This window comes from Nycticebus coucang, chromosome 8 (assembly GCF_027406575.1).
Source record: "Nycticebus coucang isolate mNycCou1 chromosome 8, mNycCou1.pri, whole genome shotgun sequence".
In the NCBI taxonomy this organism is placed as follows: domain Eukaryota; kingdom Metazoa; phylum Chordata; class Mammalia; order Primates; family Lorisidae; genus Nycticebus; species Nycticebus coucang.
In genome coordinates, this window is record NC_069787.1 from 18,390,879 (window position 1) to 18,405,806 (window position 14,928).

Genomic DNA, 14,928 nt, shown 5'->3' on the forward strand with positions numbered 1-14,928 from the left:
CTTCGGTTCCGTCGATGTTTGCTTCTTACGATGTTAGGTGCACACGTACGTCTACTTGTTATACCGCCCTGGTCAATTTACCCTTTTATGATTATATAATGTTTTTTTTTTTTTGTCTTTGTGACAGTCTTTGTTTCAAGGTATATTTTGACTGACCTATATACAGTCACTCTTGTTCTCTTTAGGTTCTTGTTTGTATGAAATATCTTCTTCCATCTTTCTGCTTTTAGCTCGTAAGTGTCCTCGGATCTAAAGTAAATCCCTTAACTGACAGTGCAACTTACCTGGTGCTTTTTTTTTTTTTTCAAATCCATTCAGTCAGCTTTTGTCTTTTAATTCAGGTGTTTATTTCATTTACATATAAAGCAATTACTGCTAGGGAAAGACTTACGATGCCATTTTTGGTACTATTTTCTGTACGCCTTGTAGCTTTTGGGTTCCTTCTCCCTATTTCTGCTTCTTCTGTTTCCTTCACTTCCTTTTGTGTACATTCTATAGATATTACCTTTGCAGTAACCATCGTAATTATATGACACATCTTAAAGTTGTCATCATCTATTTTACACTAACAACTACTTATTTTAATCTCCTATAAAAACTCTACACCGAATTTAAAAGTAGTTGTAATTCTTCAGGTTTAGAATTTCTTTAGCTTATTCTTCATCTTTTATCTCTGTTGATATTCTCATTTAGTTCATGTGTTGTCTTCCTGATTTTGTTTGGTTATCTGTCTATACCCTCTTTTAATTCATTGAGTACCTTTATAATGGGATTTGAATTCTTTGGTATTTTATCTGTCTCTGTTTCTTTAGGGTTGGTTTCTGGAGACTTGTTCCTTTGAATGAGTCATGTTTTCTGTTTCTGTATGTGTCTTATTATTGTCTGTTGGGACTTTGACATCTGAAAATTCAGACACCTTTCCGGGTCTTTGCAGTCTGGGAGGACTTTCACCAATAAGTCCAGCCAGAGATTTTGAAGCCCTCTCCAGCCTTTTCTGGCAATGCATCTTCTCTGAGATTTTGTGTGTAATCTCCTAATAGAAGAAGTTTTCTAGATTCTACTTAGGAGATGTCCTTAAGAGGTAGCACGGACTCTAGAGCTGGTGCAAGCACTAGATCTCCCTTTAGAGGCATTAGAGCTCCTCCTAGTGTCTGTGGCACCATCAACTCTGACACCAGACCAAGCAACCTTGACCGCCTTTGTTCTTAATGGGTGCTCCACCTCAACTGGTTCCTGTCAGCACTTCATCAGGCAAAACAGAAACCACTTCCTCCAACAGACCCCTCCTCCCAAAAGTTGAAACGTTAGATATACTGTCTGCTTTTCTCTTTTTTTTCCCTGGCACAAAGTAAGGTGTTGGGAGTTTTCTCCTGTAGCTCCATGCTATGCTGGAGGGCGTGTTCATGAGCAAGTGCCATAAATTTTCCTACAGCGCTCTGATGTGGTTAGCTTCACACCTGCCTGGAGTGCAGAAACCGCTTAACTGGTCTCTGGATTTCTCCCAACAGTAATTGGTCTGTGTATTATTGTTGAGTCAATGTTTCCATTGGAGAAAGAGGATCTGGGGCTTCCTGTATCTGCCTTGCTGCCATCACTCCCCACTACTAAATCTTCTTGAACATCAATTCTAATACTCCCTAGACCAGTCTACCAAACTGTAATCAATTTTTTGCCATAAGATGGTGGATGGAAAAACATAGTAACATCATTCAATTATTTATTTATGAATTCAGAGAGACTTGGGGTGGATAGTGGTAAAAGATACAAAGCAACAAATACATTTAAAATATGACTGAAGTCAACAGGGGAAGGGTAGGAAACAATCTCACTAAAATTAATACAAATTGAGTTAGCCCTAGACTTTTGGAAGCCAAAGCAGATAGAACAACATGGAAGAACAGAGAAAAAAATGACGTATTTCTTAATTGGCTGACTTTGCTTGTTCGCTAGAAGACCCAAATTTTTCTTCTTTTAAGAGAAAAGTTCTACATTTTAAGAGGAATTTGTCAGAATTTTCTTTATGGACTTCAAGGTGATTAACCTCTTCATAGTAGTTTTGCTGAAGACTTAGATTTTGGTTATAGGATACTTTATGGCTTTACTGTTCACTGATGCCTTGGGCTGTATCACTCAGTTATATTTTAAAATCTAACTTACTAACAGCATTTCCTTAGGGGAATTAATGTAAGAAATTGTCATAATATTTATCTCTCAGATTTTAATGTCTTTCCTCCACTGGCTTTAAGTTATCAGAGTCACATTATGTAACACCTCAGCTGAATCCTCACAGGATAGACTATAAAATCACCCTGTGTGCCTTATTCCTGCTCACTGTATTGGTGAAATGGGGCCTTCAGCCATGGTTGGCATCTGTGGTGTCTGATATTTCTCTTATACAGAAGAACTAGAGGTTCAGAGTTCTGACCCAAAATCAGATATTTTGACAGGTAGACTATGTTCAATTAAAAAATAAAAACTCTGTATAAGATAGATTTCTTATTTTAGTATAGCAGTTTTTAAAGTGTGATCTTAGACCAGCCCCATTAGCATCACCTGGAAACTTGTTAGAAATCGAAATTATCAGGCCCCATCCCAGAACTATTATATCAGAAATTCTGGGAGTAGGGCTCAGCAATTATATTTTAACATGTCTCCTAGATGCTTTTGATGCATGATAAAGTTTGAGAATCAATATTTTAGGAATATTCAATGGATTTTAAAATCTGATCAATTACAGCAATAGTTCCCAAATTTTGCTGTTCATTGGAGTCACACCTGGGGAGCTTTAAGACAGAAATGTCTAGCTTCCAGGCCCAGAGACTGAATTAATTGATACAGAATATGGTATGGTATCAGGTATTAAATAGTTGTCCAAATGATTGTAATCTGCAGCAAAAATTGAGAGCCACAGATATGGTATTTACTGATGATTTTGTGACTATAGGCTATATTATAAGTTTTAGATATGGATACTTGTTAATACCCTGTTTCCCTGAAAATAAGACAGTGTCTTATTTTAAGATGTGCTCCCAAAGATGCGCTAGGTCTTATTTTCAGGGGATGTCTTATCTTTCCTGTAAGTAGGTCTTATTTTCGGAGGATGTCTTATTTTCGAGGAAACAGGGTAGCAAAAAGCTTCTTCCTTTTTTTTTTCTTTTTAATTGAGATACTTTGTCACCCTCAGTAGAGTACTATGGCAGCATAGCTCACAGCAACCTCAAACTCTTGGGCTCAAGTGATTCTCTTGTCTCAGCCTCCCAGGTAGCTGGGACTACAGGTGCCCACCACAATGCCCAGCTATTTTTAGAGGCAAGGGCTTGCTCTGGCTCAGGCTGGTCTGCAACCCATGAGCTCAGGTAATCTACCTGCCTTGGTCGCCCCGAGTGCTAGGATTAGCAAAAAGCTTCTTATATCGCTACAGACACTTTTAGGTTTTCAAAAGGCTTTCACATGTAATTTCTGTTAGTTTTCAAAGTAAAGTGAGTAATAGCAACCTCCCCTTACTGGTAAATGTATGCTCAGTAACCAGCTGAAGATATCAAAGTTGACCAAGTGCACAGTTTCCCTCTTCACGAAGATTTAAGTAAATCTCCTGCCCAGATGACAACATTGGGGTAAGAAAGAGGTTTGTCCTCTCATTAGATGCTGATCACACTCAGCACATTTGATTATTTTGTAATCTGGCTCAACAAGGCAGTTGAGAAATCAGACTTAGATGCAGATGAGCACTTGTGAAAGTCTCTATGAAATAACTTTTGGTTTAGCCTTAATGTTTTTCTAATTTGGGAGCCATTTATTCATCTGGATAAATGCCAAATTAACCAGATAATTGCTCAAGCCTGCACTTCACTTTAGTTGGATCATCGGTTACTTGATGATGTTTGGAGTGTCCTTCCAGGGGCAGATGTCCTCCACGATGCAGGCTGGGAAAATCCCCACGATGCGGAACCCTTACATATAATTTCCTCAGGGAAAAAGCTACTTCCATTCCTTTACACAGCCCTGCTAAAGTCAAGTCATATTCAAAGGTCACTAAGCAGATACCCCCTTGTTCTCAGGAATAGCTCATCTCATTGCAAAAGCAAAGATTTTTGATCCCCACCACTTTTGCATGACAAGCTAAGGGTTAGGACTCACTCATATGAGATTTTTTTTTTTTTTCAAGACAAAGTCTCAAGCTGTCGCCCTGGGTAGAGTGCCCTGGCCACACAGCTCACAGCAACCTCAAACTCTTGGGCTTAAGGGATTCTCTTGCCTCAGCCTCCCAAGTAGTTGGGACTACAGGCACCTGCCACAACACCCTGCTATTTGTTGTTGTTGCAGTTATCATTGTTGTTTTAGCCGGCCTGGGCCAGGTTCGAACCCGCCAGCCTCGGTGTATGTGGCCGGTGCCCTCCCCACTGAGCAATGGGTGCTGCCATATGAGATTTTTTTTTTTAAAGGCCAGTCTCCTTTTCTTAAGGTAGGACTGGCTCTGAAGTGCAATTTATGTTCCACTCATTGTCCTTCTGGACTAGAGTGAGGCTAACTTTCCCTAAGACCCTGTCTTTGGTCAGTTCCCACCCCTATCGTTATTCTGCTTTTTCTTATTGGTTTTTCCTGGAGAAAAATCCTTCAAAGAATTGCCTCAGACTTGTTTTTTGGGAACAGCTGCTCTATGTGCTGCATGATTATATATATACATGGTAGAAGCATTCTGTAGGAAGCATGGCAGAAAATGTCAATTTTGGCGATTTAATCAGCAGTCCTGTCACCAATAGGATAATCTAGCTAAGTGGACACAAACACTAAATGTTGAGTACAAACATTATATTAAAAAGTTACATTTTAAGTCAATAAAATACCTAAATTACATACTTATTATTACTTTTTAACTTATTAATAGAAGATTCAACCCTCCTTATGATTGTAAGACTTTATTCCTTCCAGTTTCAGAGGGATAGAATGACAGTTGTCACCCAGAGAACCGTGTGGCACCCTGGAATGTCCACAGAAGTACATCGCACAAGTGAACCTCATCCACACTGTGGGTTAATACAGGAGGAAAGGTCTGGCATAGTTGCCTACAGAAATAATAAACTATCAATTGTAGTAGGTCAGCTACAAATAAGGACATTTCCATTTGATATACTTATAACCAGGCCTAATATACTGACCTCAAGGTAAAAGTCTCTCTATGGTATTTGGCCATCCAGTGAGTAAATCACCTATCACCCAGGTTAATTATTTAGCAGTTTCAATCCATTAAATATTGACATGTTCCATACACATTAAATACCCAGACAGAACACATGAAACAAGGCCAAGGGAAAAATCTATTAAATATATGCTTCCTAACCATCTCTTATTCATGACTTCAGGGCTATTACCTAGCATTAAAGGGAATCTCCTCTATAGCATTGGGAGTCCCTGATCAATAGCTGAGACCAATATTTTTTTTTTCTTCCTTATCCAGAAATATCTTATTTCCATTTTGTTTCTTTGTTCAATTCACCATTCTTATGATTCTAAAACAGGTGATAACAATGTAGTTATCTGACTCAAAAGAGTTGAACCATTACTGTTCTTTAAGGAATGAAAGTACTTGTGGAACATAATCATATTAGAGTTTACTCAAGTTAACCAATATTAATTTATGTATATTTTTAAATACCCAGAAGTCTCCTTCTTTATTCACTTAAGAGGGACTCTAGGGATTTAGCTACTCAATACCTAACTGCTCTTCAATTCACTTGGAATATATTAATGTGATTTTGGGGAAGGGAAAATGGGATTTTTAAGAGAGAACTTCTATGCCTATCATTCAAGAATATCTAAAACTGGTCCTTAAATAATTTTCCATCATTCCTTTTGAAGTTAAAAGGAAGTTTGAAGTTCAAACTTTAACTATACCTACTTTGTGTATTTGGATCAAATTATTTATTTGATTGGTTTAATTATTTTTTAAATTGATAGATAAAACCACACATACTTAATGTGTGCCATATGATGTTTTAAAGTATATATACAGACAAAATGAAGTACATATAAAATCTAGCTAATTAACATATGCACTGCCTTAGGTAGTTATCATTTTTTTTGTGATAAGAACACTTAATATCCATTCTCTTAGCATTTTTCGAGAATACGATATATTATTAACTATAGTCACCATATGCAAATAAATCTCTTGCACTGGTTTCTCCTAACTGAAATTTTACATCCTTTGACCAACATCTCCTCATTCCTTCTTTCTGCCACCAACTGCCCCAGCACCTGGTAACCACCATTCTATTCTACACTTGGAAGATCAGTTTTTAGATTTCGCATATGAGAGAAATCATGTGGTATTTGCCTTTCTGTCCTCAAAGTTCATCCAATTTGTTGCACATAAGATTTCCTTATTTTGTTATGGTTAAACAATATTCCATTCTATATATTTACTACATTTTCTCTATCCATTTATCCATTGATGAATCAAAATTTTTGAAAACATTCAGGATTCTCTATTTGCAGGATATTAATCTAATTATTTTATAACTCTGAGCCTTTTTTCAGGCCACTTCACTCTAAGCTGGAATATTCTTGGTTCTCTTTTCCATTTGTCCAAATTGAAATTGTTCAAGGCTCAGTGAACCAACCTAGTCCTAGGTTAGCTAAACTCCTTTCCTGAATTCCCTCCCACCCCAAGCCTTATTATTTGTAGAACTTTGTGGCTTATATCATTTATTGACATGCCTTTATTGTTTTCCTGCTAAACATGGCTGGGATCAGGGTGATTAAATAACTTTTCAAGCATTTTTATCTTATCTTCACTGCTCTGAATGTTTGTGTCTCCCCTACCTCCCAAAATTAGTATGTTGAAATAGTAACTCCCAAGGTGATGGTATCAGGAGTGGGGCTTTTAAGAGATGATTGAGTCATGAAGGTGAAGCTCTTATGAATGGGATTAATATCCACATATAAAAGGCCCTAGAGAGACCCTTGTCCCTTCTGCTAGGGGAGGACACAGCAAGAAGTTAGCAGTCTACAACCTGGAATAGGGCCTTCACCAGACCCTGACTATGCTGGGATTCTGATCTCAGACTTCAGCTTCCAGAACTGTGAGACACAAAAGTTGCTTATAGTTTACTGTTTATGGTATTTCTGTTATACTATAACAGCTTACACAGACTAATACATCTAGCTTGCTGACTTCAGGGAACATAAGAAAAAACTTAGATCAAGAATTCATTTGGAATTAGACAGTTACAACTGGAAATGATTTTAAATAAACCTTATAATGTAAAAGTTAGAGCAGTGATTCCCAGCTCACAGTCCTTGGATCCTTGTCAGGGAGATGGGGAACAGAGGGCTGTATAAAACACACACACACAGGCACATGCATATATACATTCTGTTATTCTTAGTTATGGATAGGTGCTCTAGACAAAAATCTTTTTTTTTTTTGAGACAGAGCCTCAAGCTGTTGCCTTGGGTTAGAGTGACTTGGTATCACAGCTCACAGCAACCTCCAACTCTTGGGCTCAAGTGATTCTCCTGCCTCCACCTCCCAAATAGCTGGGACTACAGGTGCCTGCCACAACACCCGGCTATTTTTGGGTTGCAGCCGTCATTGTTGTTTGGTGGGCCTGGGCTGAATTCGAACCTGCCAGCTCAGGTGTATGGGTAATGAGTTAAGTAAATAAGAATTGAAAGCATACTTTTAGTGAATGGTGCTGGTGCCTTAGCCGCTTGAGCCATAGGTGCCTTAGCCGCTTGAGCCATAGGTGCCTTAGCCTCTTGAGCCATAGGTGCTGAGCCAACAAAAATCATTTAATAGCCCTTGGGCTTCATTGTAGTCATCTGTTACTACCAAATTTTCTTATTTTAATGAAGGGAGATACAAAATCTTTTAGGTTAAAAAGGGGTACCCAAGCTTATAAAAACACGTTTCCTTAAGAAGAAACTCCTAAGCAGTCTGCCACAACAAATTGTATTCCAAAAGACTGAGATTAATAACTGGAACAAATCTGGGCAGGGAATAACCATTACACTTGTTTTGGAGGAAGGCGGAATTGTTATTCTCAACATTTATGTGTGGAAGATAAATAGGTTTAGACTTTCAAAAAGGTTATGCTTACAATGGACCAAGTCAAACTGATGCTTATTCTAGAGCACAGAACCATTCTTAGGCCCCGTGAAAAAAGGCTGTAGTTGTATAATATCCTTGTCTTTGAGGGATGTTGGTCCAAGCTAAAGAACTTGGTGAGAAGAGTTGTGGAAGTGTTTCCTTCCCTTTTTTACCTTGCACAGGATGGAAGCACATTCAACTAAAGAGCATCTACTTATAAAATGTATGATCTACACGCTACACGCTAGGCACCAATGAGTGCTTTGCAGAAATGAAAGTCAAAACTCTGAAATTGGGCAAGTTATCAGGGCACGTGAATCAGCTCCCTTTGTGCTATTTTTCTTTTACTCATCATCTTTCTATTATGTTCTCACAAAGGAAAACTACTGCTTAGATCCTTTAAAAGAGGAGGTGGTGCCAAACTCATGTATATTTGTTTTGGTGCTTTTAGCTTTACTATCACCTTCTCTTCTTTCATAATAATAGATAAGTTCAAGAATTTTCTATGGAATAATGCAAGTTAATGGCCTAAACATTTTTTTAAACGCCCATAGATTTGTCCATTCACTAAAAGTATGCTTTCAATTCTTATTTACTTAACTCATTACCCATTTTATAAAACAATCTCTCAACGCTTTCATTCATTTTAACACATTCATTCCTACTTTGTTCAATATATACTAGGTACATACTATGTGCTTCAATATTGTATTAAGTACTGGGGAAAAAAATGATGAATTGAACCCAAAATGACCCTTCACATCATGTAGAAGTTAAAGTGCAGTGAGAGACAAAGACAACAAAGATCACATAAATGAATGTAAAATGTAACTGGAGTCTGAATAAAGGAGAAGCAAAAGTCAGTATAAACATCTGTTGTAGGAGGAGTTGACCCAGGCACAGGGTAGGCTGTGACTTTCTGAGGAAGCCAACAGTGGACCTGGGAAATGGAGAATGACTAGGAGTTACACACAAAAGAGGGGAAGGAAAAGCAAGCATTCCAGGCCAGAAGCCAGAGGCCTGGGGCTCATGTGCAGAAACAAAACAGTATTGCTGAAGAGGAGAGAGGAAGTGGCACAAGGGCTGGAAGATGTGGCTGGACGAAAGACTGTTAAAGTACAGTCTGGAAAATTCAGATGTGGTGGAAGAACTTGGTTCACTGTGTCAGCCGTATCGATACGCCTCTCCAAACCAACTTAGCTCTTACTCCCTCCAAGCTGAAGTTTGCACCAAATCAGAACAACAGGGGCAGACCCCAAAGCATTTCACAAACTTATCTCCATTTATAAATGAGGTCAGTAAAGGAATAAAAATGAGCACCCAGGGAACTGTGTGTGCTACCCATTATGAGCATCAGAAGAGGTTGACAGAAAGTGGTCTCTTCTTACAAGATAAGCTTGCAGGCTGCATTACTTGTTACTCCAGCAATATCTTTGGTCTAAAGATTTATTTACTCTTTCTTGGATCTAACAGCCATGCTTAGCAAAACACATGTGAGTTTAGTGATTTAAAGAGCTTTTATTTATTTATTTCTTTTCTTTCCAGTATTAAGACTCACCTATAACATTAAGCTCTGCACTGGAAAAGATAATTCCATGTTTATTCTCTGCCACACACTGATACATGCCAGCATCGGACAGATTCACTATTGTTATGTTGAGTGTTCCTTGCTCAATTTGAATTCTGTCCTGTGAAGGAAAAGAGGAACACAAAAACAATGACCTTGTATGACTGAGACTTTAAGGCAATTTTGCTATGTGTTATATCACAGCAGCTTAATGGGAAGAAAATAGCCATCATATAAGCAATTTACATAACATGATCTATTTATCTGTCAACTAAATTTGTGGCAGGTCAGATGCTAAATGGAACAACCAGTACATCCGTTGGTAAATGGAATTTAAATTGTAGTATTCTCTTGAGTTCTCATTGATTTCATAGTGAAGCCATTCAGATTAATATCCCCTCTAAATAGAAGAATTTGAAATTTAAAATGCTTTTTTACTCTAAGGCTTTGTATTGACTAAAGGACAGGGGTTTGGAAATACAACCAAATTTACTGTTTAGAGCAGCGGTTCTCAACTTGTGGGTTGTGAGCCCTTTGTAACAATGAAAATACATCGTGGCATTAGGAAGGTTGAGAACCACTGTTTTAGAGTATTTAAAATACTCAAATTATGAGCAGGCAACTCTCTGAAGGAGACTAATAGGACTGTTCACTTCTTGGATGAAGCAGAGGCAAGTATTTAATATCTGCTGAGGCTTACTAAAATATGGTAGTATAATAATTAAATGCTCCCTTACTTTATTGTTGTCAGTCATGTAATTTAAGTTTAGAACCATTTGCTAGAAGCCAGTCTGAAGGAAGCAAAGTTAGTGTGGGGCACAAGAGATCATTCTCATTTGTTACCCTGAGGATATGCAAATTGCTTATCAATTTTCATAAGTATCAAAAAATCTCCCTTCCGGGAGGCGCCTGTGGCTCAGTGAGAAGGGCGCCGGCCCCATATGCCTAGGGTGGCGGGTTCAGACCCAGCCCTGACCAAACTGCAACAGAAAAATAGCTGGGCGTTGTGGCGGGCGCCTGTAGTCCCAGCTGCTCGGGAGGCTGAGGCAAGAGAATCGCTTAAGCCCAAGAGTTAGGAGGTTGCTGTGAGCCGTGTGATGCCACAGCACTCTACCGAGGGCAGTACAGTGAGACTCTGTCTCTACAAAAAAAAAAAAAAATCTCCTTTCCACGAGCCTTATTGTTTGGGAAAAGAACATATACAAGGAAGTCCTGGTTTTCTGTTTACCGCAGGCTGGCAATGTAGCAGAGTGGACACTTTATTCAGCTTTGATCAAATTTAGGCAGCCATGTTTTCTCACGTTACACAAAGAGAAGAAAATGCCAGTTACTTAGGCACCTACACTCTAGCAACTTGTTTGAGCTTGGCTTTTACAGCTGAGAGAATCATGAACTCACAGGAGCCCTTGTAGTGAACGAAGAAGGTACATGAGACACAGGGTGTCTTAGGAGAAACAGGCCCCTTCCTCTTCTGGTTGGGAAGGTTAATGTCTGGACCATTGCTCAGAGCAGGCCCTTTTCTCTGGGGGTCTGCTGGAGGAGGAAATCTGAGCATGAATGAAAAAAAAAAAAGGGCTCTCAACTTGGAGCCTGGGGAAAATGCCTAATTTCAATTAACATTTGAAGTTCAGTAGGAAAATATAAGGAGGAAAATTAAATTGGACACAACTATTCCTTGTTCTAAAAGCCTCCAAGATTGCACCTGCTTCATTCAGATTTCTTCTCAGAGTCTTACTGCATTTTGATTGGGATTCTTGTATCAGTATTCCTTCTCCTGCAGTGGACCTGGGATGTACCTGCCTTTGTATCTCAGCAGAATTACAAGTTCCAGATCTTCTGGATAACTTTCCTATTGTAAAGCCCCAGATGTTAATCTGTGAAGACCTAAGATCTAGTACAGAAATTTAACTGATCAAGGCTGGGGAACCAGATTTGTGAGTACTTTCTGTTCATCAGCTACATTCATTTTCACTTTTTCCACTATCAATGGCATTTAGTTGCATATTATTTTGGAAATAACTTATCATTTTTCTGTTTCCATGACAATGAGGCTACATAAAACACTGCAATCAATTCTAAGACACAATTACCATCAATTTGCTTACCCGAGTTAGCAGTGGTTCACCATTTTTTAGCCATCTGTACGTAGGCTTGGGCCTTCCATTCGCTTTGCATTCCCAAAAGACATTTTCTTCCATGGCCACATGGATATCACTTATTTTTTGAATCCAATTAGGTTGCGCTATAGCAATTTAAAAAGCAAAGAAAAAGCATACATTCAGCATATGCTCAATCTATTTTTACCATATGCAATTAAAGGGCAAAAGTACATTTATAATAAAATTCCTTTTCCAAATGTTATGGAAATAACAAGGCTGGGTAAGGGAGGTTTAGGGAGGTGCCTATACCCTACGCTTAGCGCTTGGGTTTTGTGGTTCATATTGGTAGTGTTTTAATCACTAAATGTAGAATGAATAAAACTGCCATTTTCACAGGGCAAAATTAAACATACTTCTCCCCTCAAGTATCTATCACTCTTTTCCTTTTAGTAGGGAAAAATCTCCCACCACCACTACCCTGCCGCTTTTGGCTGGACTTGTGGATTTCCAGCTGCCTCTACATTTCCTAGATTCCTTTGCAGCTAAAGACAACCATGTGACTAAGTTCGTGCCAATTCTCCATGCACATTTATATGTGAAAGTGATGAGAGCAACTTCCAAGTCACTCAAAGATACCTGCTCTAGCCTCTTGCCCTTTCACATTGATGGAAAAATAGTGACAAATGAAATAGCCATGGGCTCAAAAATGGAAGTGATGTAGGATGGAAATGCTGACCTCCCAGCCTAGGACCCTGAAATGACTTTGTGGAGCCAAGCAGGCACAAACCCACTTGTCTATTTCTGGAGAGATTATGTGAGAGAGAAATGAACTTCTTTTTAAAATTTTTAGATTAATATGAGGGTACAAACAACTAGGTTACATTGTTTGCATTTGTTATGTAAAGTTCAAGTTGCAATTGAACCCTTCAAGTGTCGGGGGGTGCTGTACACATGAACTGAGAGCTTACCAATCCCCTTTTATCCTCCCCTCTCACCTACTTGAGTTTAATTCAGTTTTTCTCTATTGTGGGCATGTAGTTGTCCATCTACTAGTTTCAAAGTGAATATATTGGATACTTGCTTTTCCATTCTTGTGATGTTTTGCTAAGAAGAATGTTCTTCATTTCCATCCAGGTTAAAACAATTTCTTATTGAAGTCACTGTATGTTGGGGTCTCTTTTATTAGAATAGGTTAGTCTGTCCCTAACTAATCCATTTCATTCCAATATGTCATATAGATAACTTTCTCCCCTAAGACTATCACCATTTATTATTGATTGACTCCATATTGATAGATTGTTATTCATAGGATTATGGCCCTCGAACTCCAAATCCTGAGTGACTTCTAACTTTTATCAAACTTTCTTAGAAAATCAAGTCCTGCTTACAGTCTAAAACAGGAATTCAAAGCAGGACTTTAATTCCCATATTGCTCACTGTTGTACACCACCTCCACCACCCTGGTCACGTCTTGTTTCCTTGTTTTCAATAGATATAAAGACAATGTTAATTCCACATTCCATAAAAAGTCTTCACAAATTTCATATCTTGTCTCAAACACAATTCATACAATTAACTTATAATGATAAATATATTTAGGTAAAAGAGTTTTAGTCCAAAGTTACACAGAAAATAAACATAGCTATTCTAGAATTGCATCTGTTTATAGGACATTTCTATAGGGTAATGTCTACCAAAGTTAACACAATAATCAAAGTTAATATTAATATTTAATTAGAAAATGCCACTCAATATTCTTAATGTGTCTTCTAGCCAATGTGACCTCAGTATCTTCATTCAATGAGGATTCAAATCATCAGTAATTTAATTCAAAAGGGAATTGCCTGTGTTGAGGCCAAGCTGTATATCTTACTTCTCAATAAAAAACAAAACTAGAATAACACTCAACAAGTCACTTAACCAGCAGAGGTCTCTAGACCCTGGAATAAATGTTCCTTTCTTCTTTTTTTCCATCTGAAAGTGATTTCATGTTTTTCTTTCTTTTTTTTTTTTTTTTTTGTTGCAGTTCAGCCGGGGCTGGGTTTGAACCCACCACCCTCAGTATATGGGGCCGGCGCCCTACTCACTGAGCCACAGGCGCCACCCTGATTTCATGTTTTTCAAGGAACAAAACACAATTTTACAAATCCTCTACTGATGGGGATGATGCATTGCTGCATATGAAGGGAGGCCAAAAGGGTCAACTTCAAAAAAAAAAAGTTATAACATCAACAAGCATTAACGTGAATGAAGGGTTGTAACCCACATCCTTGGAAGAGCTGCAAGTCTTTGTTGTTCTATACCTTCCTGGCTGCTAATGCAAAGGAAGCTAAAAAGGTTCTCTGCTTGGAGAATTCCATGTGTAACCCTGATAAGGCTAATGGTAGTTATGTGCCTGATTTCACATTCAACCTGCTGAATATTTACCCCCTACAGAGTCCATGAAAACAAAGCAAACAAGAAAAGCCACAGAAATCTGCATGGAATATTAACAGTTAAGCCAAACTTTTGAAAGAAAATCAGGGAAAAATAATGGAAGGGCAAATATAACTTATGAAGCAATGTCAAGTTGAAGTTCAAAAAACGAAACATCAAAACCACATGCAGAGGGTGGGGAGGGAGGGGGGAGGATGGGAGGAGGGAGGGTGATTGGTGGGATTATACCTGCGGTGCATCTAAAAGGGTACATGTGAAACTTAGTAAATGTAGAATATAATTGTCTTAATACAATAACTAAGAAAATGCCAGGAAGGTTATGTTAACCAGTGTGATGAAAATGTGTCAAACTGTTTATAAAACCAGTGTATGGTGCCCCAAGATTGCATTAATGTACACAGCTATGATTTTATATTAATAAAAAAAAAAACACATGCAGAGACAGAGATTTCAATGTCGTAGATTTCCTGTAACACTTAGGCTTACTTACTGCTTTCTTTAAAAAATATAGAACGCTGGAAGCAAAACTGCAATGTCAAGTAGTAGGTATGGCAGGGAAGGGAGGGATTTGAGAGAATTTTGAAAAGACCTTGCAAAGTTCTAACTAATTAAACACCCATGAGGGCTCATTTTATCTCTTCCAATAGGGTTATGGAGGTCAAGGTGCTTGGCAAAAATGTTCAGTGGTAGTTATTTGTGCTGGCCAAGGCAAAAATCAACAACTAATTCGGTGT

The 14,928-nt window shown here is 38.3% G+C and overlaps 1 protein-coding gene across 1 annotated transcript in view; it reads right to left on the bottom strand.

Moving 5' to 3' along the window:
- Positions 1–14,928, bottom strand: part of CNTN4 (contactin 4) — a 365,224-nt gene that overhangs the window by 175,847 nt on the left and 174,449 nt on the right. The window contains 2 exon segments of the mRNA XM_053598811.1: positions 9,651–9,780; positions 11,765–11,901. Of these exon segments, the coding sequence (XP_053454786.1) occupies positions 9,651–9,780; positions 11,765–11,901 (267 nt within the window).